The sequence below is a fragment of the Rousettus aegyptiacus genome, unplaced genomic scaffold (genome assembly GCF_014176215.1).
Source record: "Rousettus aegyptiacus isolate mRouAeg1 unplaced genomic scaffold, mRouAeg1.p scaffold_m13_p_15, whole genome shotgun sequence".
In the NCBI taxonomy this organism is placed as follows: domain Eukaryota; kingdom Metazoa; phylum Chordata; class Mammalia; order Chiroptera; family Pteropodidae; genus Rousettus; species Rousettus aegyptiacus.
The window spans coordinates 33,458,578-33,483,342 of NW_023416290.1; the positions used below are offsets into that span (position 1 = coordinate 33,458,578).

At 34.4% G+C, this 24,765-nt stretch overlaps 1 protein-coding gene across 6 annotated transcripts in view; it reads right to left on the reverse strand.

The window, feature by feature from the left end:
• Window positions 1–24,765, reverse strand: part of RGS22 (regulator of G protein signaling 22) — a 141,614-nt gene that overhangs the window by 35,120 nt on the left and 81,729 nt on the right. For all 6 annotated transcript variants that reach the window (XM_036232896.1, XM_016129783.2, XM_016129781.2 and 3 more), the window contains 4 exons: window positions 7,369–7,563; window positions 5,339–5,431; window positions 3,416–3,588; window positions 2,313–2,475 (listed from right to left, as the gene is read on the reverse strand). In XM_036232896.1, the coding sequence (XP_036088789.1) occupies window positions 2,313–2,475; window positions 3,416–3,588; window positions 5,339–5,431; window positions 7,369–7,563 (624 nt within the window). The remainder of the gene's footprint in view (window positions 1–2,312; window positions 2,476–3,415; window positions 3,589–5,338; window positions 5,432–7,368; window positions 7,564–24,765) is intronic.

Below are 24,765 nucleotides of genomic sequence, written 5' to 3' on the forward strand. Positions count from 1 at the left end.
TGAAACAGAAATTGCAAACTTCTGTTTTGGAAAAAAGACAGTAAGTCATTAATTTATCCATTCACCTCCAAACCACCTGTTGAGTACCTGATAGGTGCTACAAGTTTCATTTTCTGTAAAACAGCTCCTGACTATATTGTGTATAGGAAAGACAGATAACTCCTCTAACATTGGAGAATTGTGATTCATGAGATGGTTGTTTTAGATATATGATTTTGCTTATGATACATTTCAAAGAACATAGAAATGGGATTTTTATTCTGTGTGACCACAAGCAATGCCATTTTTTTTCCTCCATAGCCTCAGTATCTTCAACTGTGGAATGAGAGCATTAGTTTATTTGTTTTCTAAGTTCTCTTCTTGTCCTATGAATCTGTGACTCTAGTCAAATTGACTTGCTTAAGAAATCATTTTCTTTTGCATGTTAGGAGAATGAGGCATCAATTAAAAGACAACCTTGACTGAGAGATAAGTATGTATAACACCAACAAATACTGGGTTGGAAGTGGTGGACAATGGTAGTGGTAGCAATGGACAGTTGTTCCAACAACTTAGAAGAAGAATACAGAGGCAGCAGGAAGTAAAAAAAGGCCAAGTTACACAGACAATAGTCTCCAGAGAGATTTACTCAGGTAGCAAGCACATTTTATAAAATACAACGTCTTTGTGGTCTAAATCTTCCTTCTGTATAATTATTGTCTTCAACGAGCTGTTAATACTATTTCCTGCTCTAAATGATTCTGTTTTCTACCTGTTTCTGTACACACACCACTCAAAATTTTTGAACTGCTCATTGGAAAAATTACCTTATTCTTAGCTCTCCTTTAATTAATAAGATTAATGAAATCCTACTAATAGTACTGTTTAACATAAAAACAAAGGAGAAACCCTCTTAGTCAGAATTTAATATTAATCCAATAATATTAGCAATAATACTGTTTTTTTAACAAAAAATAAGAAAAAAGAGAAAAGATAACTTATAATCAAAGAACAAATTGGTCACATAACTGAAATTAGAACTAGCATGATCTATATAAAACATAATGTGATGCAAATATCCTTATATATAAAATAAATAAATAAAAATAAAAGTAAAGTAAAAATAAAAGCAAAAAAAAAAAAAATTAAGAAGAAGGGTCATTGGCAAAATACCTCTGTAGTAAACACAACCATTTGCTATGATAGCAATGGGTGACTTTTTCCACTGAATTTAAAATTCTCAGCATGTTACACTATGGAAGGTTCATACAGTAGCATCAGGGACCTCAAAACCTTGTGTAATGTAGCACAAGACAAATAGAAATCAAATGCTTTCCAAGTGTTTATTTTATGTTTATGCTTATTGAGACACTCAACCTCTTTTGTCAACACATCCCAGATTTGTATCTCAAGGAACTAATTTTGTCAAAGTTGCTTAATTCTACAACTTCTGCTTCCTTTTATTCCCAAGGACTTTTGCTTATTTTTCCCTCCAAAGATTTAGCTTTTTAATTTGGTAGGCCCTACTTGAGAATATCTGTGATTTTTTTTTTGATTTACTGAATTTAGCATTAATCTGAGATTTGTATTTTATAAATGTATGCCATCAGAATATGCATCCATTTAAATTACCAATATAAAGAAATCAAATGCTATCTTTTGATCTCTAGGTTGTAATGTCATACTAGCAAACTTCAAACTAAATAAATTCTTTTTTTAAGCGTAAAAAATTGAGATATATTTCATGTGATCACAGTGTTAGGTAAACACTCAAACCCACTGCTAAATCTCAAACTGACAATTTTGCTGTAAATAATGATATTATGATTATTAATAAGTTGTAATTAAGGCCATGTGACTCGTCCAACAAAATGAAAAGATTTTCTTGGGACAATAAAATAGCAAAGAGGATTTTTCAAAAATCAGTTATGTTTGGAGTAATATCATTAAGAGAAGAACAGAAAAGAGGTAAAGATGAGGCTTAATGGCTGATACTGGCTGTTTTCTTGCTTGTTGAAAGGATTTTGTCCACCTTGTTCATTATCCTGAGCACCCAGAATACTGCTTAGCTTATCACAGTTACTCATATTTGTTAGGTGAATAGATGAATGAATGAATAAAATTTTTTTATTCTATAAATTACTTTTAAAATAACACTTTTTAAAATAATATGTAAGACATGAGTGAATTTTAAAGACATTTAATTTGTAGATACATTTGAATACCTAAAAAATGAGATATCAAAAGAGTCTAACATATAAGTCATAAAAGAAAAATAAATAAATTACTGGTTTTCATACTTCAATATAGAAAATATCTTTACATGTTGATACCTGGTCCTGCTGACGTAGAGAAGCTGGACTGTTGGGTCCAAAGAAATATTTTTTATTAAGGTATTTGTTTTTAATATATCTAGATTTTTCCTCCCTTTGCTTTTGATCTTTGTGAATTATTCTCCGGAACTGCTCAATGTCGATCCAGCACATAAGGTCCATGCTAAAATGAAAACAAAAACAAAAGTACAACCCTTCTTATTTATCTCTCTCAATTCTACTAAATACCGAACAAAGCTGTTGTTTTGACAGAACTTAGAAAAGTGGTTATCTTGACAAGTTAGCACAGCAGATAAAATTACAGAACTAATTACTATAATATTATGTCTCATCCTGGCTAAACATATGAATGAGCACTAGGAGATCTGGGATCAGAAAAGATTCTCTCACCATTATTGGGAGGGTCTCAGAGTTCTTCTATTAATGATGAACTAGTACTGTCAGTTTCAAACATGGGAACATTTCCACCTACTGCATGTCTTTTTGGCAACATGCTAAATTTAGAATAATCTTCATACAAAGAAGGGAAATTGGATGTGTGAAATTTGGCTTCCAAGTCTAAACAGTTTCTACTAACTTGGGAGAAAATTATTGGGAAAAAAAGATGATCAATACTTCAGTTTATATTAGACAAATATGTCATAAGTTTCCAAGATTCTGTGCAAAATCACATTTCACTTATGTAATAACTAATATAAATTAACAAAATATTACACTTATTATAATAGCTTAGTGAAATATAAAAGAGACACTTCTCAAAAATAATAATTGAAGCACCTGTCAAGAAAAATGCAAAAAAAAGAAAAGGATTAAACATACTTGTGTTTTAATTTAACCAAAGCTAAAAGTATCAACAAATATTCTTTAACCACTTAAAATGACATTTTAGATGTTGCTATTATTAAAATGCATACCTTAACAAAAAATTATCCATACAGATTTCAGATAATTATGCTCATTATTTTTTTTGCTGATGTGGGTAAAATCTAGAATCAAATCACTTTTATAATATGTTGAATCAAACTAAGTTGCTTAAAAAAATAAGTAGTTTAGAAAAAATGTTTTACAAGACAAATACATTTTGCAATAGTTATATCTCTTACCTTGAATAATGAGCCTCAAGAAATTGACGGAAATGTTCAAACTCCAGTTTGTTGCTAAGCAGATTATTAAAATTAAAGTTCCTATATTCTTCAGGGACATTATTCCAGTATTCTGTTTGTTTAGATATATCAGGAAGTGGTGAAATAACAGTTCCAATTTCATAAGTAGCATCCTAACAAAATAATACTCTTCATAAAAATCTCTTAAATGTATCACATTACTTTTTAAACTTAAATAGAAAAAATGAAATAAAAATTAACTATTAGGCCAATATCATGTAACATTCCAATGGTAGAACTGGGTAAACAATCTAGAATCTGGTTCTAACTCATATCAAAGTCCTTCTCATGCTATTCCTGTTCCTTTCCATTCCATTCCCTTCTTTTGGAGAACATTTAGTAAAATTTACTATATACTTGTTTATAAAATATTAACTTTCTTATTTTTGTTAGTATAGAAGTAATGTCTTTCTAATGAAAAGAAGAAAACAAAAAGCATACATAATACTACCATTCAGGCATAACCACCATTAACATCTATATATCCCTCTAGTTTTTTTTCTTGTCTACACACATGTAGTTTATTAAAAATGAAGACAGAACTATACAACTAAGTATTATTTTGTAACTTCGTTCTTTTGTTAACAATATATCATGAACATAAAACATTCTTTTATCTATAACTTAATTTTAAAAGTTATAGAGTAATGCAAGATGCTTTTTAAATAAAGATTACATTCTTTAAATGTAATCTCCTTTATATAAAAGTTAATTTGGGGGTATTTTAAAGACCTCTGATGTTTTTCAGACAGTTTACAAGCCCTACAGGGCAAAGAGATAGAGAGGCTTATTCTCTGAAAAAATCCTTTTCTGTAATTCCTTATATAATTAATTCATCTCCCTATTTGTTTTTGAAAAGCAACAGACCATAAGATAAATTACCAATATTTTCAAAATCCATTTTCTATAAGTAGAAGCATTATAGGGAGTGTTACAAATTTTAGTTCATAAAGCTTAAAAAACAACTTTATAATGTGTTACCTTTATGGATTTTTATGTATCCTTTTCCAAGATGTCTTTAAAAGAAAACTTCTGTATTAATGCAACTATCATGAAGGTTACATTTAAAAAATAACTTTACCGTTTTGTAAAACAGTAAAAATTTCAGACAGGTACAAAGAAGAAAGCAAAAATCACCTGAACCCTTACCACTCTGAGCCATCTTTACCCTTTTTTTCCCCAGATATCTCTCTTGTAGAAATACACATATAATCTTATATAAATAAGTTCATACCAGTGTTCTTGTTCCCTACATTATTATATAGTATGTCCTGAGCATTTTCCATGTCAATAAATATGAATCTAAATTAGATTTTTTTCATGTAGATACACACTTAATTTTATTGCTTTATGGATCTATCACGGTTTACTTAGCCAATCCAGAAGTTTTGAATTTATAAATCAAAATTAATACCTTCATATCCTGGCCAATCCTATGGTCTTTTTACTGACTTCCCTTAATCTCTATATTTGTAAAAAATTGTTTTCCCTACTGCTGTCACACAACAATTTCTTTTGTTGGAAAACTCAATTTAACTTTTCTGTGACTTGACAATGGAGTTGTTGCCATACAAAAAAATATCCAAAAACATTCAAAGGAATATAGTGTGGCTTGAAGGCTCTTAGCTAAGGCAAATGAGTAGCGTGGCTCCCTGCGCTACCTCTGTTTTGTTTTTCTGGCTTTGTTGTTAAATGTGTCAACAAGTAATACCTGTCAAATGTACCATGCTAGGAAAAGATGCCCAGAAAAATGAAACTATCTCCTACTCTATCAATGTATGATCTCTTGATCTCCACAAATATATCTAATGGTAATACTTCCCAGGATAAAAGTTTGTTGTTCTAAATGGAGAGCTGTCTTACCTCAGGTTTCTTGGAAAATGTTTCTTTATGCAAAGCCTGTAGCTTTCTGAAGTATGTGGAGTCTAGCTGTCGAGTTTCTTCCACCAGCTCCACCTAATAAAATAATACTAAAGCTTGTCACATCAATAGAATGCGCATTATGAAAAAATGGGGAAAAAATGTACACTTTGCCAATAACAGTGGGCTAAAAACCAAATATACTTGCCAATAAAGTAAATTAGTTTGGAGGCGAGACCAACATAGCAAAAAATGTTAGCTACGACAAAATCAGATTTTGAATGCATCTGATAAAAAAATACATACATTCCTATGTAATGATATTCTGTCCCCCAAAATCATTCCTCCTTTCTGGACACCCCTTGTGAACTAACGATGCAAACATGTTGGGTCATATTTCCGGTTTTATTCATTATAACAGGATAATAGTCATGAAGGCAGGCACTACTTGCTGTAAGGACCAAATAATCCACAGAAGAACAAGAAATGACAGGACATCATTATTGTTATTAGTCTGTGAGCAAAGGTTTTATTGCTGTAGCAAGAGAGGAGGGAGTTAGTCATCAAAGTAAACTTCATAGCAGGCCTCAGCCTTCAGAGTGTGTATTGCACTGTTGTATGCCATCGTCAGGAGAACAAGGTAATTCTCTATTTCTCTGTTTAAGGAAAAAGTCAGTTTGACTCACAGAACTTTCTGTATTTAATAGCTGGTTTTGGTAGTCTCCTTGGTTATCTTTTTTGAGACAGAGTCTACATAATCCAGTTAGCTGGACTTTTAGAGAAGTCCTCTAGGCTGAATTTAAGGATGTTTCTAGAATTAAGAGAGATTTGTTTTTCCTCTTATTAAAAAGAGTATATAATTTGTCCTAGCATTTTTATAAGAATCATTACTAATAGCAAACTTTTTTGGTTTAGAGAAGTTAGTTATAATTCTAAATCTTCATCCTCTCAAGACCATATCTCAGGTTTATTTTCTTCTATACCATATGCTATATTTAAATTAGCTAGAAAGATTTTTTTTTTTTAATTTTCATATGATATCCTAATTTTCCTAATGCAGTATACACATTTGTGGTAGAAACTCTGCAATGTTAATCTTTTAGGACAAAGAGACATAAGGAATAAAAATGAAATTATTTTAGTCATTGAATTTAGTAAGCCATAAGGGTTGTGTTAGTAACAATCCAATAAGGTAATTCTATCCATGACGTTTTGGTATTAATTTTATCTTAATTTCCTAATCTATCCTTTGTGATAGGAGATGCGACTAAGAAGTTGTTGAGGAGATATGAACAAAGAATAGCAACACAAAGACAGCAGAGTTCCACCTGAAATGACTCACATACAGGGTGCTCGCATCAACTTAATATAAAAAATACCCATGGATGGTTTTAATTTGTGATTCAAAATAAATATTTAAAGAAATTTCCTCCACCCATCAATAAGACTAGTGAAAATATTCAAGCACTAAGGCTTAAAATGACCTCTTTTAGAATGAAAAAAAGATGTGTTGAAACTTTTATCCAATCAAGCAGTCTGACCTGATGAACATCTGGGGGTGCTTTAAAATAGCGGCACTGAAGTCATAGAATGTGCTTTCCACAATACATATGAAACGTTTATATTTTCCATGGGTGTAATATTTACTGTAACTCATCCAGCATAAAATTAAACGGGCTTTTGCCATTAATCAAAATTAAGGCTGCTGCTGAGAAATGGCAAGAAGGGACAAAGCCAGTTTATTATCATGACATATTTTGTTGGTTCACAGGAAACCCAAATCTCTCTCTGCTGACATATTTGTACAAAGAACTAAAACTGACATCGATTTAAGTCTTTTGTTAGGAGACAGTAGGGAGACTGGTAAAAAATAAAGGTAATAAATACTTGCCTTGCCCCGATTTTGAGCTTGCCCATATCTTAATTCTAAATCCCTAGGCCAGATGAGACTTTTTGGTTTTTCTCATGTCAGTTAACAATGCTACTTATCATCAGTTTTGTAGTAAACACACAATTTATCAGTGCTACAATACCTGTCTGTAAGTAACTTGGTCTGATTTTACCATCTTTGTCCAGGGCTCAAGTAGTAGGAGGAGGATATATTCTTCCGCTGTGTCAAAAAGGTCTTCAAAGGGTGGTTGTATTTTCATGTAAATTTCCTTTTTCTTTTCCTGTTGGAGTCCAATGTCAAGAGTGGCTGAAGGAGCAACATATGTGGCAAAAAGATACTAAGAGAGGAGAGAGAGAAAGAAGAGGATGTTGGGAGAAAAACCATGATGGTTAGCAGATTCCTCAGCAAAAGCATCTTTGAAAAGGCAAGAGAAGGCAAACAAGCTCAAGTGATTTTTTTTCTTGAAAAGGTATGTAAAACTACTTAAGGCAATGCAATATGTTTATTCAAAAGACTTGACTTTCATTTTCTTTTCCTATTTCTTCATTGGTAATTAGTCAATTAGCCAATGGATCTTGCACAAGATTATGTTGATTTAGATATTCTAAATTTTCTCAGATTACTACTATGGATTATTATGATTGGTTCCAGGTTATACGTCTCCATTTTTTTCCTTATGTTCATGACATTTCTATATATATGTGCTACTTCCCAAAATAGTTTGAAATGCCCTTTTGAAAACAAGAGAAAAGAATACACTAGGGTTGAAAAGCCGGCTAGGCTATTAGTCTTCTAGTCTAGAGACCCAGAAAACTACCTGCCCTACCCAACTGAGTTGCAGAATTCTTAGGACTGTTGCTAATTATCCCCTTTCTCCTGTAAAAATGTCTCTATCTGGTGTCCAGTGCTGTGGAAGAGATACAAGAAGGAAATAAGAGTGAATGGAAAGATATACACAGAACTTCCAGCTTCCTAGACAGAGCTGTTCAAATGTCTATCTTACTCTACTCATTTGTCTTGTCTCTCAATAGCAGCTATTTAAATCTGAGAAACACTTTAATAACATTTTATTTTTAAAATGTTACATTGGGTATGTTATGCCTTGCATATCAGATTTAAGTGTAATTTTGCTAAGAATCTTTAATTAATTATACTTTATTTCAATTTTTTTATACTTATACTTTGGACCTGATAATGTCCAGACTCAATCCAGGCAATATACAGATTTTGACTGATAGATAGATAGATAGATAGATAGATAATAGCTCAATTGATAGATCAATTTCTACCCAATACCAAATAAGTCTTATATAAAATAATCTTTTAAAGTTTTAAAGAGTCTGCATTAATAACATAAATATTTACTGAGTATCCACTGTATCTGAGACACTTAGGTAGGTGCTATATATGCAAAGGTTAATGAAAAAGTCCTAACGCCTGCCCTAAAGGAGCCCATTAGTGGTGACATGGATTGAAAACCAGTGATTACAATATAGTGCAGTAAGTATCACAATGGAGGTATGCATTACAAATAAGATCTTCAACAATTGCCTACTCATTCTTTTCAAGCTCACCTCCCATTAATTACCCTTTAAACTTTATATACTTGCATACTAATTTTTCTGTAATTTTCTTAAACCTTGCTGCTTTGCCACTCCATGTCATTGCATATTGTTTCTTCGATCTGGGATATTCACCCCATGTACTTCATCTGATTGATAAACCCTGATTTATTCTCAAAAATGAACATGGATTTCTCCTCCTCTAAAAATCCTTCACTCACACCCTCCTTCCAAGGTTATACTTTTCTACTGCTACACTATAATATAATTATGTATTTATGTGTCTTCTCTTCTGGAACAAGGTCCTTGAGGGCAAATACTGAAGCTTATTCATCTGTGACTCTACAACTCTTAAAACTATTTTTGACAGAGAATAGATGCCATAAATGTTTATTGAATTGTAGTAAATCCACAAAAAGACTCATTTACGTCTTGGAATTGGGAAGGAAAAGGCTCAGAAATTCTTCAAAGAAAAGATAAGCTACTGTTATCTTTAATACTTCAATTGAATCTTTAAAAATGAGTTGGAGTCAATCTAGAGGAGGAGTGTGTTGATGGTTCAAGAAAAAGAAAAACATGGTCCAAGGCATGAGACTTAAGGTGTTTTATAGGCTGTGGAGAGATTCTAGGCTCCAAGTAGATAACAACGGCTAGAAGAAAGAGAATAAGAGAGGATGCTATAAAGAGAGGCAGCCACCAGGGCATGGATATCATCTTTTATTCTTTGGTAAGGAATTTGTATTCTTTACCTAAAGTCATATAATGGGAATCTCTGAGAAGTGACATCATCCGATGTAAATTTTAGAAATAAATCACTATAGTATCAGGAGGGAGAAACAGTTTGAGAAGATCAAGATTTGAGGCAGTTTGGAAGTTATTTCGATGGTCAAACAAAAAATTATATGCCACCTTCATCTCTTGCCTGCTTTTTTACAATACCCTCTTAACTGGTCTTCCCAGGTGCCTCTTTGCTTTCTTATAGTCTTGTCTTACCACAGCAAACAGAAAAATCACTTTGCATATCTCTCCTTTGCTCAAACTCTCCAGTGACTTCCCATCTCACACAGAATAACGGCCAAAGCCCTTATAATTACCTATAAGTGGAGGTTTTGGAAGTTTCTCAATGCTGAGGGGTAAGGATTACTATAGTTCAGGACCTGCCAGTGGGGAAGCCCCTGTAAACACCCTATGCTCTCAAAACGCCCTAAGAGCAGGGGTAGACTGGGTATAGACTTTAGCCTTTAAGTGTCAAGAGAAAATAACTGCTAACTTGTAATTACATACTCAGCAAAAATACCCTTCCAAAATAAAAACAAAATAAAGACATCATAAATCAACAAACAAAATAGGGAATTAATCACTAAATAAATAAAATTAATTAAGTAAAGGGAGTCCCTAAGAGAAAAGCAGGATGGAACAGAGAACAACAGAAAGCATAAATATCTAGGTAAATATCAATAAATATCAATTGTAAAATATAACGATAATGAATAGTCAGTGGAAATAGTAAAAGAGCCTAAAAAAGAGAAGTCAGCGTTGAAGGTGCAGGTTAAAGTGCAATTGAAATGATCTGTTATGAGACCCATTGCAGGTAGGAAAGCAGACAAGTTTAGAATCAGGGCAGTAATACAATAATATAGATGGAGCATCAAAAAACTAGAGGTGAAGGAAAAGGAAGGAAATAACGTAGAGTGGTTAAAAAAAAAAGTAGAATCGACTTTTTAATATAGAACTCCCTTAAAGAAAAGATAGTACCATAAAGTTCAGTATATAATAGGCACTCAATAAACATTACTAAATGGATACATAGAAGATTAGTGGACTAAAGTGAAATTATGATCTGAAACAAGAATATCAAAGTTCAAAATCTGTTCCCTTTATGTATGTATGTATGTATGTATGTATGATGTATGATGTATGTACGTACGTACATATGTATTTATATTATGATGACATTGGTTAATTAAATCCAATAAGTTTCAGGTGTATAATTCAACAGTAAGGCATACACATATTGCATTGTGTGTTCACCGCCCATTGTTAGATTTCTCTCTGTCACCACGTATTTGACCCTTTTTACCCCATCTACCTCCCCGCTTCCCCCTCTCCCCTCCCCTCTGGTAACCACTGTCTATTATCGATGACCATGAGTCTCTGTTTGTTTATCCTGTTTGTTTGTTGCTTTTAGGTTTATACCCCACATATAAGTGATATCATGTGGTTTTCAACTCTTTTTGTCTGGCTTATTTCGCTTAATATGATTATCTTGATGTCCATCCATGTTGTCACAAATGGCAGTATTTCATCTCTTCTTATGGCTGAGTGATATTCTATTGTATATATGTACTACAGTTTCTTTATCCAAGCATCTATCGTAGGACACTTCGGTTGCTTCCATGTCCTGGCCACCATGAATAATGCTGCTATGAGCATAAATGTGCAATAATCTTTTCGGATATATGTTCTCAAGTCTTTGGGGTAAATACCCAGTAGAGGGATTACTAGATCATTTGGTAGATCAATTCTTTGTTTAAGAAACCTCCAAATTGTTTTCCATAGTGGCTGTACCAATTTTCAGTCCCACTAGCAGTGTATGAAGGTTCTTTTTTCTCTGCATCCTCTCCAACACTTGTAATTACTTGTCCTGTTGATTATAGCTATTCCAACAGGTGTGAGATTGGTATCTCATTGTGGTTTGGATTTGCATTTCCCTAACAGCTAGTGATGCTGAGCATCTTTCCATATGTTTGTTGGCCATTTGTATGCCTTCTTGGGAGAAGTGTCTGTTTGGGTCCTCTGCCCATTTTTTAATTAGATTATTTGTTTTTGTTGTTGTTGTTGTTGTTATTGAGTTTTATGAGTTCTTTGGATATTAGGCCCTTATCAGAGGCATTGCTTGCAAATCTACTTTCCTATTTGGATGGTTGTCCCTTTACTTTGTTGACAGTTTCTTTTGCTGTGCAGAAGCTTTTTAGTTTAGTCTCGATCATTTATTTTTGCTTTTACTTCCCTTGCCTTTCAGGTCAAATTCATAAAATCCTCTTTAAGTCCAAGGTCCATGAGTGTAGTTCCTATGTTTTCTTCTATGCAATTTATTGTTTTGGGTGTTATATCAAAGTTCAAAATTTGAAGTTAAAATAGTTCCAATTTATAATAGATTCTCATATATGGCCATCCCATAGTTAACTTAGGAGAGATGGCATTTTTTAAAAAAAAAAAAAAATTGGAATTGGGTGAGTTAGAAAAAACTGTAGTATAAATGTTATAAGGGTTATTAATGTGGGAATTGAAAAAGCTTCAAGATGATAAAAGTGAAAAGGTAGGGAGAAATTTCATGAGTCACGTATGAAAAATTTCTAGGAATATAAGAAAACTTAAAAGATCTTTAGATAACATTAATGAGGTTTAAGAGAGGGGAAATCAGCACATGGAGCAGACTGCAACGTTTTTGAAGTTATTAAAAGAAAAGTCTTGAACAGCAGCAGAGAACATCTTTCTTCTTGAGTGTTGTGACACACGGGAGAAAGGGCATACTTAAGAGCCATTTTAGATGTTCTATTTAATTAGGCAATCTGCAGTCTGGAAACTTCCTTCTCTAAAACATAGATGCAGAGTCTTCTGGGTTGAATAGTTCAAAGCAAACCATACTCTTTCCAAATGATTATATACTTAAAATAAAATTTATTTCACACGCACACGCAAACCAAATTTTTCTAACCTTAGGAGTTATTTAGAAGAATGACTTTTAAGTCTAACTAGTCTAACTAGTCTAACTAGTATTCTATCAAAATCAATTCTATTTTTAAACATTTTTTAAGTTGGAATTTTTTAAAAGTGAAATTTTATTTAAAAGTAAAATAATACCATACTAAGGTAAATTAAGAAACTAAGACTAAAATGATAAAATTAACAACAATAAACAATGTCTCCAGAATTTGTTTCAATAATTTCAAATTTACTTTAAAAGAAAGTAAATTGGACTCCCCAAATCACTTAGGTTAAAGATAGTAGTCAGGGTATATTTGGGCAGGAATATCCTCTAATGGCAAAATAAAGCAATTGCTTTGTCATTGGGTCAGCTACATTCAAAGCTGTAGTTTAAAAAGATCTGATGTGCCACATACAAACTCTTCATAGAAATCAGGATGATTCCATTGATTTAAAACCATGGTAACAGTGAAGAGAGTAAAGTACAAAAGTTGAAATGATGACAAGAGTAACAGTGATAGGTCAGCTGCTGGTAGATACCAAAATCTATTCCCTTCCCTTTCACTCCAAGTCTTACCTTCACTCCTCGTGTCTTATCTTTAAAATCCACTGCTACCACAATCCTATGAAAAGCTCTAGATGCTGTTTACATAGTCCATCACTATAGCATGGTGGACATTTCATGACGCCACATTAAAGCCAGATTTCTTTATGTGACTATATCCAACTGGTTTGAATTTTTATCTTCTGAAATGCTGGTGTATGATTTTCTTCAGAATGAGCTTCATTTCACATTTCCATTTACTATGTGAATAGCACAACTCCCTCTCCCTGACCACTAGTCTTCATCCTTTTTTACCTCTCACCAAGCTTTTCTTAACCTTCAGCACAATCTGCAGCTTCTTCCTATCCTCTGAATAAACCATGCACCATCTAGTTTCTCTTACTTTCTTACACGACTGGGACTGAAGACTGTCCATCATGTCAGCTAACTCTTAACAAATATCCTAATTTCCCCCATGTTGGATCCTCCGCCTTGTCAAGGCCCAAATCTAGGTCAGCCTAATCATTCATTCATTTTCCCAAATCTATCCTCAAGCTCCCAATAAAAACACCCCCTTAAAGTTTCTTCACCTTCGGAACACTTTGTCTCCCACTTAACTAGAAAAACACACTGGAAAAAGGCCCTCAACTTACCTCTCTAGAGCTTTCTTCTAAATCTTTTTTTCTCTAACGCTTCAAAAGAAGCCTCCTTTCCAAGGCTAAACCATTCACATGTGCTTTTGACTCTATTCCCTCAGAACTTTGTGACAGCAATCATTTCCTTAGTGCCTTATTCCCTTAACCCACCTTTCCATTAATTCCATCTCCTTCCTTATTCTATAAAGGTATTCAAATGAAGTGTCTCTCCCATCCTATTTTTCTTGACTGTTTTTTCCACAAACTAACACCCCACTTCATGCATTCCCTTTTCTACAAATCTTTACACTCACTTTTCACTCACTCCTCAATCTACTGTAATCTGATTTTCACGCCAATGAAACTGATTTCTAAGATCACTAAAACCCACAGAATGGCCAGTTCAATAGCTTCTCTCGTTAATCTTCATCCTATATGACACCCTATGCAGTTTTAATACTGATTATCCTCTCCTTGACTCTTCTCTGCCTTCAACACCTTCTCTTGATCCTCTATTTCAGTTCTTACTCTCCTTTGCTGATTCATTGCCCCCTATTCCCACCTTAAAGGAAGGCATTTATGAACGTTCTCTGTTCAACTATATTTTTTTCTCAGTTCACATTCTTTCAATTTCTCACACATGCCAGGCAGTATCTCATAGGACTTCCACACTGTGTACTCTACGTACCCCACCCATAATCTGTTTTCCCCTTTTGCTAAGCTTCTATTCATCCTAAAGGACTCAGTCTTCCTTGACTCCTGAAGTCTGGTTTAGGTATCATTCTCATGTGCTCCTAGGGGACTCTGAACCTCTGTCTCTCCCACTGAACCACAAGCTCTCTGAAGACAGATTTGGTCTACATTGTTCATTATTGCTATCAGTTTATTACTGATCCCTAGCACCTAGCATAAAGCTACATTTAGAATGAATGAAAAACTTTGACCATTCTCAGAGACCCAACAGTCAACTCTATATAGAAGAAATCCAAATATGTACAGCTTTAGACCTGATTTCTTTGCTGAACTTGAAACTTTTGCTTCCAGCTTGCCTACTTGTTATACCTACATAGATAGCCCATGGACCTTCAAACTCAATGATCAATAATATAATAAATGATCTTTTTCTACTTGCCCCAGCCTTTCCTTTCTCTTTGTTTCTAGTTTTTATTAATAACATACAATTCACAGCCCGGTCTTTGATTTTCCTATTTTTGTCTCCTTCTTCCTCCAATGCAAGTCCTATGAATTTAATCTCTACAATGAAACAAGGAAAAATTGACGAGAACAAGTATGAAAGCATATGGAGGAAATAAGCAGGAGCAGTTTCATCCCGACCAACAAGAAACATAATAGAGCTCAGTCTTCTGACCCAGCCAGGTCAGACCCTTTGCAAGCTACCCTTTCTCCTTGACTCCTCTATGAAGCCACACGGGTCCAAGCGTATCATTTAGCTGCTTAGCCCATAGTCTCAAGGAGCTATAATTAGAGTAGCCATATGTTCTCATTCAGGTTTAAGCCTATTGTCCTGGCATAATTACTAATAGTTCCTTTTTGACTCTCAAAAGAGTTGTTTAGGTTATGTTACATGTTCTCTCTGTATTCAACCACTACCAGTTAGATAAAATTATGAAGTTTCTATAAAACAAGACTGCTAGAAATAATGAACATATATTTAAAGATGAAAACAAAGGAAAGAAAGACAGAGGATATTCCTTGCTAAGATACATACATTTGTCTAATTTGCAATCACATCACTCAAACAGAAGTTAAAAGCCCAAATCTCAAGCCAGGAGCATTTTGCTTAGAACTTGGATTGAAGCTTTGCAGACTACCTTGTTAAGAATAAATACACTAAATGAAAATCTTAATTAAAAATTTAAAAATATTTTATTTCCTCTCTCTGATTGCACCTAAATGTAGGTGTTCATGTGACCTCTCTACATTTTTTTGTGTGTATGTGGCTTCCTCACAGATAGTTTATTAGAACATTGTTCATTATCAACCCGGTAGTGTCTCTTTGTTTATGAGCTCCTGCTGTGATAACCACCACGAACCTCAAGAACGATATACTCCCCCCACCTCCCTGATTCTTTACCAGCCTTATAATAAAATCTTAGAACGGGAAGCGCTAGGGAGGGGCTTGAAAGGTCGACCCTTCCATGGCATCTCATGCCCATACTTATTGTCTTCCTTTGAGACTCAGCTCCCTCTTCCTCACCTCCCCAGGGTAGAAGGGACAGAGGTGGTAAAGGGGGTGAGGAGGAGAAAGTTGAATTTGATTGTCAATCCTTCATTAGGTCACACAGTAAATTTATAGTATATTCAACTGAATTATGCCATTAAAATCTGAAAATGACTTCTAATATATGTTTCTAACAATCCAGGGATAATCTATAAGTGAGTAACTGGCAAATGACTATATATTACAAACACAAGGGAGGCAATCATATATATGAAATAAAATTTAAAAAAATAAACACCTTTAAAATTTTTATAAAGGTGATAAAATTATTTTTTAAGTTGATGTATTATAAAGATTATGTTAGATGATAGCTAAATAAGACATTGTTTGAGTATCCTGGATTGTTTATTTTTTTATTGGCCACCCAATCCTTCCCGAGCAAATAACAATGTAGCCGATGTTGGAGAAAAAAATGATCTCTTCATATCCCAGTTAGCCACTCTAACTCACATTAAAGCAGAGATTCACTTACGCACAGCTGTGGTCGACACGATTCCAATTTAAACATTAACCTATGATGCTTTAACAACCCAGCAGGAACATTTTTGAGAAGGGATACAAGCAATGCCTGTCTGTGATCAGACTGCCTGGCACTGTACACAGCACAGCTCTAAACCCATCTCTCCTGGAGACACTCAAAGGTTATGTAACCAGGAAATGCACAGTGGGCAGCCCGCCCGACCCACTCTACACCTGTGCCTGTGATTCACTTTCTTGGCGTCTCTATCAGATAGGGAAAAAAAAAAAAAAAAAAAAGCAATGCCTCTCTCCATAAAAAAAATCTCTTCATGTCTTCAAATTCTTGGAATTAATTTTCTTGTTTAAACTCTCAAGACCATATGAAACCTAACAAGGCTATCAAGAGAAAAAGATTTATGATGGATACCATGAATACAGGAGGAAGAACTGAATTAAAAAGTAGAATGGAGAAATAAATTGGGAGAAACACCAAAAACAAAAAAAAAAAAAGAAAAAAACAAACAAACAAAGAAAAAAACCAAAAATGTTTCAATGTTTGTCTATTTGAGGAAATCTCAGATTTTTCATTAATTAGACCCAATGTCCTGTAAACAACAGCTGTAGCTACATGGGAGATGGCTCAAATTAAAAATGACACTTCCCATTGCAATTTATATTTTTCCAACCCTAATCTATTTTTCATGAAGGATTCAGCATTGCTGCTTAATAGTTTTCAAAGTCATTTTGTTATGTTAATGAGCATATTCTTGGATGGAAATGAACACCAATCTCCTTTCAAATATATCATAATGCATTCCAGGCTTAGTTTTCCCACATTTTATTCATCCTCATAGACCTTGGAATGTGTTGGTTTCCTTATTGCATCATAAAGCCTAGATAAACATACCTGAGGAGAATAATTGTGAGTTTATCGGATTTATTCTTGCCTTTACAGTGTCAAAAGCAAGAAAGTAATGAAATATTCTTCACAATTGTCTGTACTATTTGGATTTCTCTTTGTACCAAAGACTAAATGAAGACAGCTATGATTCCAATTATCATGCTGTAGAAGCACCCCGCAAATATTCTCACTGTGCCAAAGGTGAGCACAGTCTTTGTGAAAGCATCTTCTCCATAAGTAGGGGCCATCTGATGAGCTGCAGTTACTCATCTGTGTTCCAATGAAAACAAGACCAATTTCTGTGTAGACTTAAAAGGCAAAGTCGAGAACAATACCAAATGCTGTAGCACATGTGTTGATTTGTTATGTTACATTTCAGCTGTTAGTTATGTTAATGGAACAGTTTCACATACTTGGTTTTGATGTATTTATTTTAATGATCATGTGGATGTATCTTTCTACGATTGCCTGGTAACACTGACTGCATGATGTTCTGCTGTCACCACCAGGACAGGACTGGAAGTAAGAAAAAGAAATGTAAAACTTCCACTTTAGAACTATATGACCCTCAGTACATTAAGGACAAGATGTGTCAAAACATATATGCTGTGAAATCTTAATACTAATTTATAGGACATCTAGCAGAGCATATCATCAGGTTAACTAAAATTGGGGACATTTAAAGAGCGGACTTACAATATAACTTATTAGCGTATTCTAGAGATTAGGAGAAAATATTCATGCTTCAGCATTTGGTGTCATTAGTAAGTCCATTTTTCTTAGACCTGTTATTCCACTGCAATGGTAAAAAGGAATCTCATCATGTAACTAGTGAGGCCAAAGAAAGATATGTATCTTTCACGTTCTCCTAGTAATTGTCTGAGATATCCACTGAGAGTATAGGAAATAAAAAGTTGACTGCTGCTGCTATTTCCTTCTACCTACTGGGAGGTGCCCTTAGCTTCCGCTAGAGAGACTGACAGGGTGGTATCCACAGAGACCTAGCTGGTCCCTGGGAAGGAGACATATCCCATAAAACCCGTGACACTGTTTCATACACTCTAAAGACAAAAGAAGAAAAATGCCTTTGGCTACTGAAATATACAAAGCTTTTTTCATAAGCTCCTACGGGTCATAGCAAACAAACTATGACCTGGAGATTCTGGAGCAAAGGTGATGTGCCTTCTTAGGCAGGTGCAAGCAGAGTTCATAAGCAGTCTTTAAAGGGTGGGAGAAAAATGTGAAGGGGGAGGATCTGTTGTCTCCAGCTGTAACATTAGAGAAACTTAAAATGGAGAGGATCAGAGTGATAGTCCCCTTATCATTCTCTCTCCTCCTCCACTATAGGCAATGGTATGCTGGAACCAGCTCATACTAGCTCAACATGAGCCAATTCATAAATTTTCAGAAATTTGAAGAGGTTGTTAAACTCAGTCATTATCAAAAATTAGAGTGTGTAAATTTACAATTAAATAAATTATATTATAAAGATAATGAATACTCAAAATTCATCACTTTCTAATAATTTTACTATTATCCATGCTCTTGAGGTTAGTTATTGTATCTATATGGTGGAAATACTATATGATGGGCTACTGCACACTTCTTCCCTACTCTGTGTTTGCTGACATCATCTTGGCAGCTTGAAATCATCCATGGGGAGAGTATTTACACCCAGAGACCAGCAAATACTAAAAATTTGTAGTATCTGTTTTTTCCCCTGGAGAGCTAGTTGTTAAACATTTATCATTGCACCACTGATTATACAGCAAACATACTTCGCTTTTCCTATCATGGTCGGAAAACAAAAATAAAGGAAGAAAAAGGCAAATGACACCAGCTAATTCAAATATTGACTGGAGGCAAAGCCACATAACAGAATATACTAATTCAAGAATATGCCAATTTTTAACATGGTATACTTAAATACTGTTCAGCTGACATCCACTTAAAAAAATATCGATACAGTAAAGCTCCTTTGAACAATTAAATTAAAGTAAAGCTAAACTACAAATGAACTTTTCCTTGAAATTGTTTACATTTTGAATAGTCTTCATGTAGAAAAGGGCAAAGCTAAGTTTCAAAGGTTAAATTTAACTTCGGTTTTATTAGTTACTCAGAAGAGGTAAAAGTTTTGAGGGGAAACACTTGTTAACTTGTCCTCATGAGAAAGTATAAGAAACATCTATGAAAACGAAACATTAAATAAAGTATCATGAGAAATAAAATTGGTACTAATAGATCTCAGTGTAGTATCTGGACCCCAAAGAGACCAAAATCACTTCGTAGATCATTTTAAACACATGTGGGATCATTTGAACTGGGCTCAATAATTATATCATTGGAATTTATATGAATAAATGAGATGATACTGTGCTCTAAAAAGCTAAAGGCAAAGGGTTCCCAGAGGAGTTTATAAAAGGAATAGTGATGCCTTGATACAGGACACTTTGAGAAATCACAAAATATTTACTTCGGCAAAAAAAAGCAGTCTGTTTTCAAAACCATTCACAGGCAAAGAGCATCATTATCTGAGTTCATATGAGGCAGAAGAAGAAAATAATGAGCGAGCTCCAGTGTTTATTTTTTTTTTTCTTTCTGGAAAAAGAGGAAAAAATGATGACTTAAAATGGCCTCTCATATCCCAGTAGGAGCTCAAAAACATTATTGAGGAGCTATGCTGAAAGGGAATAAATTACAGATCGAGCTTTCCACAAATGGATTTTCATGTGAAGGACTTTGGGGTTTTTCAATTAGAAATCTTAAAGATGAGATCTAGAGATTGCAACATCTTGATACCAAGAGGCAAACTACTGCAGAGATCAATCCAAGATGGAGTTGCACAAAAAAGATAATGTGATGACAATCAAACAGAAATGCTGGCGGTTGCTCAGACCCTTTCCTAAGGAGAATTTGATGCAAAAGAGCCTAATAAAATACCAACACAATAAAAGAATAAAACAAACTTGAATCATTTTGGACAGAATGAAAAATCAGAAGGGAAAACAGAACATGTGAAGGGAAGCCAAGAACAAACCACAAGCTCAAGGGACAAAACAGTCTAAGCTTGAGATGGACTTAGGTCATTGCTTGAAGTATTTTAAGCAAAATTGATTAATATATGATGGAAGATAAAAAACAATTACACCAAAAAGAATTATAACTAAGCAGTTCAAGGCAACATAAGGTACCGATAAGCATTTTATTTTGATAATCTTTGAATTCATTAACAAAACCTTTTAACTGACAAAAGCGAAATATGGATTTAAACTAATGGAATTATTAAACCTTCAATAAAAATCATTTCTTGAAAATAATTCAATAACAAAAGCATGGCTATATTAACATTTTTGGCTTAGAAAAAAAAAAAAACCAACCTGTCCCAGAGGGAAGCTAATCCATGCTAACAAAGCAAAAGAAACTGATACGGAAAGCCAGAGCATCGAGGGATCACTTTACAAGGAGAAAACCAACCATCCAATAGATTGGATGTTTACATTAACTAGCTCATCTATCACCTTGGAAAAGCAAGCTTAAATGCAGCAGGTTGCTCTGAGTCCGAATAAAAGAAGCTGACTGTGACTGCTGTGAATGTTCTCTCCAACAGCGTCTACCAGGCTGACCAGGTGCTCACAGGAGCAGACAGCTTGCTCAGGGCAGCGCCGCACTTGTATCATCAAGGTCTGTCTCTGTGACACCCCCTTTTTGAAATGCCATTGCTGTCCAGTGCCTCTTCTTGACTGGAACACTGCTTCTTTAGATGTACCAGTAACTGCATTGCAAGTCTTGCAGGCCCCTGAAGCCATTCTTTCTCTAGACAACTGCTCATCTCTGCTCTGAATTATTACACACTGATTTCAAAGTTTAAGTTTCAGAAAGCAACCCTATTTTTAAGTTTCTTGGGTGAGAAGGGAGGGGGCTGTGAGACCTCACTGTTATTTCAGTGAAATTTGTTAAGAGCTCTGTATAAAGAGCAGACTTGGGTTATAAATATAGAATGTCTGAAAAGACAGAATGTTGATCACTGTTGAAGCTGGGTGATGGTATATCAGGGCTCCTTAAACTTTTTTTTTTTATTTTAAATAAAAACACTTAGCTGGCAGTCATATATAAATAATCAATGATTATCTATAATTAAGTTTATATTATGTTGCTTAGACTATAAACATGCCCATGAGTTTGTTCAGTCATTCAATAAATATTACAGCATCTTTTATTATGCCAGCCCAGTTCCCAACAGATACGGTAAACCAAGCAGACTGTCTTCATGGAACTTTTACTCAATGGGGGAAAATGTTAAGGTGAAATTTGATATTTAATATTCATAAAGATATTTTAAGATATTGAAGTGAAAGATTAAACAAGGTGATAAACAGATACTCCTTTTTCTAGAGACAATAAAAAAGCAATGACTTAGAAGTTAAGAGTACAGAGTCTGGAGTCAGAATATTTGGTTCTAATTCCAAGCTCACTAATGGCCTTAGGAAAGTATTCAACTTCTCTAAGTCTCAATTTTTTAAGCTACCTATACCCATACTTAGCTCTTAAAACTGTCAAGAATTAAATAAAATTATGCATGTACGGTGATTACCACAGAACCTAACAGATAGTAAAACATTAAATAAATGTCAGGCATAATGATAATTATGGTTTAGACAAGTTCAGGGGTTGACTTTTTTGGAAACAAAAGGATTAAAGGAGGATCTTTGGAGATCCTGTTTTGTTCCATAATCTTACAATATTCAAAATCTTAAGACTGAAATTGGTTAGCTGGTATAAACATCAGGAATAGGGGAAATAAATGAATAAACTGTAAGCCAGAAAGCTGGCTGCTATATATGTTCTTCCTGAACCCACTTCACTAGCAAGCACAACAAAACGGGATTTGCAAGACTAGAATCCTGCTGATTCTGTGCTCTGTGATTCATAGTCTTCAGGATCCCAAAACTGGCTGCTACTTGGGATACCATCTCTCTGGTAACAAAAACAAATAATTTAACAAAGTCTAAATAATCACTGTCCACACTCAAGAAACAACCTAATTATGAAGACACTAAAATTTACCATAAAGCCATTTAATCACCACCCCAACCTCACCTCTCACCTATGCCCATTCATTTTTCAGAAAACACAGCTTGGTTCTTAATGCTGCTAAGTATAAATAAATTATGAAAAGAAGAAAAATAAAAAGAAATAATGAGCTCTGCTAGTGCACCTGAAGCTGTACCATCAGCCTAGGGAAGGAATACTTAGCTCGAAGCACTTTAGTGAAAATGTCACGACCACCCTGAAGTATTTAAGTCCTGTAAATGCCACGCTTAAGGAGAGGAGCTAAATAATTAAGGTAATAGATGACAGCAAGCAAAAACAAACAAACAAACAAACAAACAAAAACTTTGACACTGCCCCATTTATGCCATAAAAGGTTTTTTCAAAGGAATTTGTGGTAACACACAAGGTTTTTGTGACCTAAAATTAGCTCAGACTTCGTTGGAAAACATTGCCAACACTGCAAATTTTATGAGAAAAGAACTACATGGCCTATTCCTTCTCAGTCTGTTTTGGGTTCTCTGGAAAAGTAGGCAAAAGAAGAGCATAATCTTGAACCCTGATAGCTCTCGAGTGGCAGCATCTGTGTGCTTTGTTCACCGAAGTGTTCCCGGCATGGGTCAGAGCCTAGAATGTACTAGATGTTTGATAAATGTTTGTGGAAATATCAATAAAGTTTTCAGGCTGGGGAAAACATGCTTGTAATCGCTGGTTTAACTGTTATCCAGTTTATACTGATTTCCTAATTCTAGAGTAAAAGAAATGGGGAGCAGGAACAAAGAGGCCACGTCCAGGGACATCCTGTAGAACCCCGGGGTGAGAGGACTGTGCTGCACAACACTGTACGAACTTCATTTGGATCCTCACTGTGTCTAAGATCACCTAATGAGAAACTAAAATGATTTGGGGCCAGAGAAGATAAGAGGGGTATGAATACATTAATGAAATCTACATTACTATTACATTGCAACTTCTGACTTCCCCGAAACACCAACACATGGTATAGGTCTGATGACACGTGTCGACTCAGCTTTTGTGTTTCCTTTCTCTTTTGCGAAATTTTGCAAATACAAGAGTAAACTGATGACAGCATTAAATGCCCTGGGTAGATAGGGGTAGTCACTGAGATGGACTTACTTGCCATGGGACCCATCAAATGATTTCTTCGTAGGAACGTACACAAAAAGAAGCAACAAGTCTCTCACTAGAGCAGAATATTTCCGAGCTGTCGGATTATGGGGTGGAGACTTCCAAATGTCAAGATTTCATCCATCTATATAGTTAAAGATACTCAAAAGTTTTGGAATATAAATCTAAAGTTGTTGACATGAAAAACAGGACAGCATAGTCTTTTTGTTTGAAGAGCTGTCTTCCCTAAAAGAGAAATTTATTTTGTATTGCCTCACAAGGCAGGAATAAGACCAAAAGATGAAAGCTTTTGGCTCAAAACTGAGGGAAAAAGGAACTAGCTCCCTCCCTCCTACAGGTATTTGAAAAGAAGCTGATGATTATTAAAACAAACAAACAAACAAACAAACAATAACCAACTGTTAGCTGCTAGTAAAGGAAGAACTTATTTAATCTTCAGTTAGTATCTGGTTTTATTTTAAACATAATTGAAGTACTTCAATAATTATTTCTTTCTCCCACTAGAAAGCATGCTCTTTAAGCCAAGAACTTTGCCCTAACCATCTTTGTATTCCCAGAACATTACTTGGCACATAGCAGGCTCTCAGCAAATGCTAATTAATAAGTGAATAGTAGAATAATATAAAATATATCTTAAAAGGTTGTGATTCTATAAAGTCTATTTTGCCTTAAGTTGTATTTCGAACCTTAAAATAAGTTATAGCATTGGTTGAATAAATATTTGTTTAGGAGCTGCTGTTCTTCAATCTTATTTTCTTCGATTTCTTCAAATTCCTGTCATCCTTCCCCATTATCCATATAACTGATAAAATCATAAGTATTAACTCTAATAATAATAATGTCCACTTATTCCACACTATAGTACAAGATATTTTCACCTACATTATTCTACGCACTCCTTACAAAAGTTCTATGAGGTAGTCGTGAATAGAGAAAGTGAAGTGCAGCAATGAAATAGGTTTTGCATCTCCAGAGTATACACCTACCAAACCCAAGAAACAAAAAAGAGGCTTGCCTGTCTTGGCCTGGACTCCATGTAAAAGAAAAAATAAATCTCCTGAGAATTAATTACCATGAGAGTATACCTGGCAAATGAGGGAATTCCAAGATGAGAAATTATCTATAAAAATGATAACTGCATCCAGCAGAAGCATCAGAGATAAAAATAAAAAACTCAGTAAAGAGCTCATAATACAAACTTATAAAATGCACAAGGAAAGAATCCATCATATCAGCAGAAATACTACATAGCACAATCAGCTTTCCTAAGAACTACAAATCACAGAATTA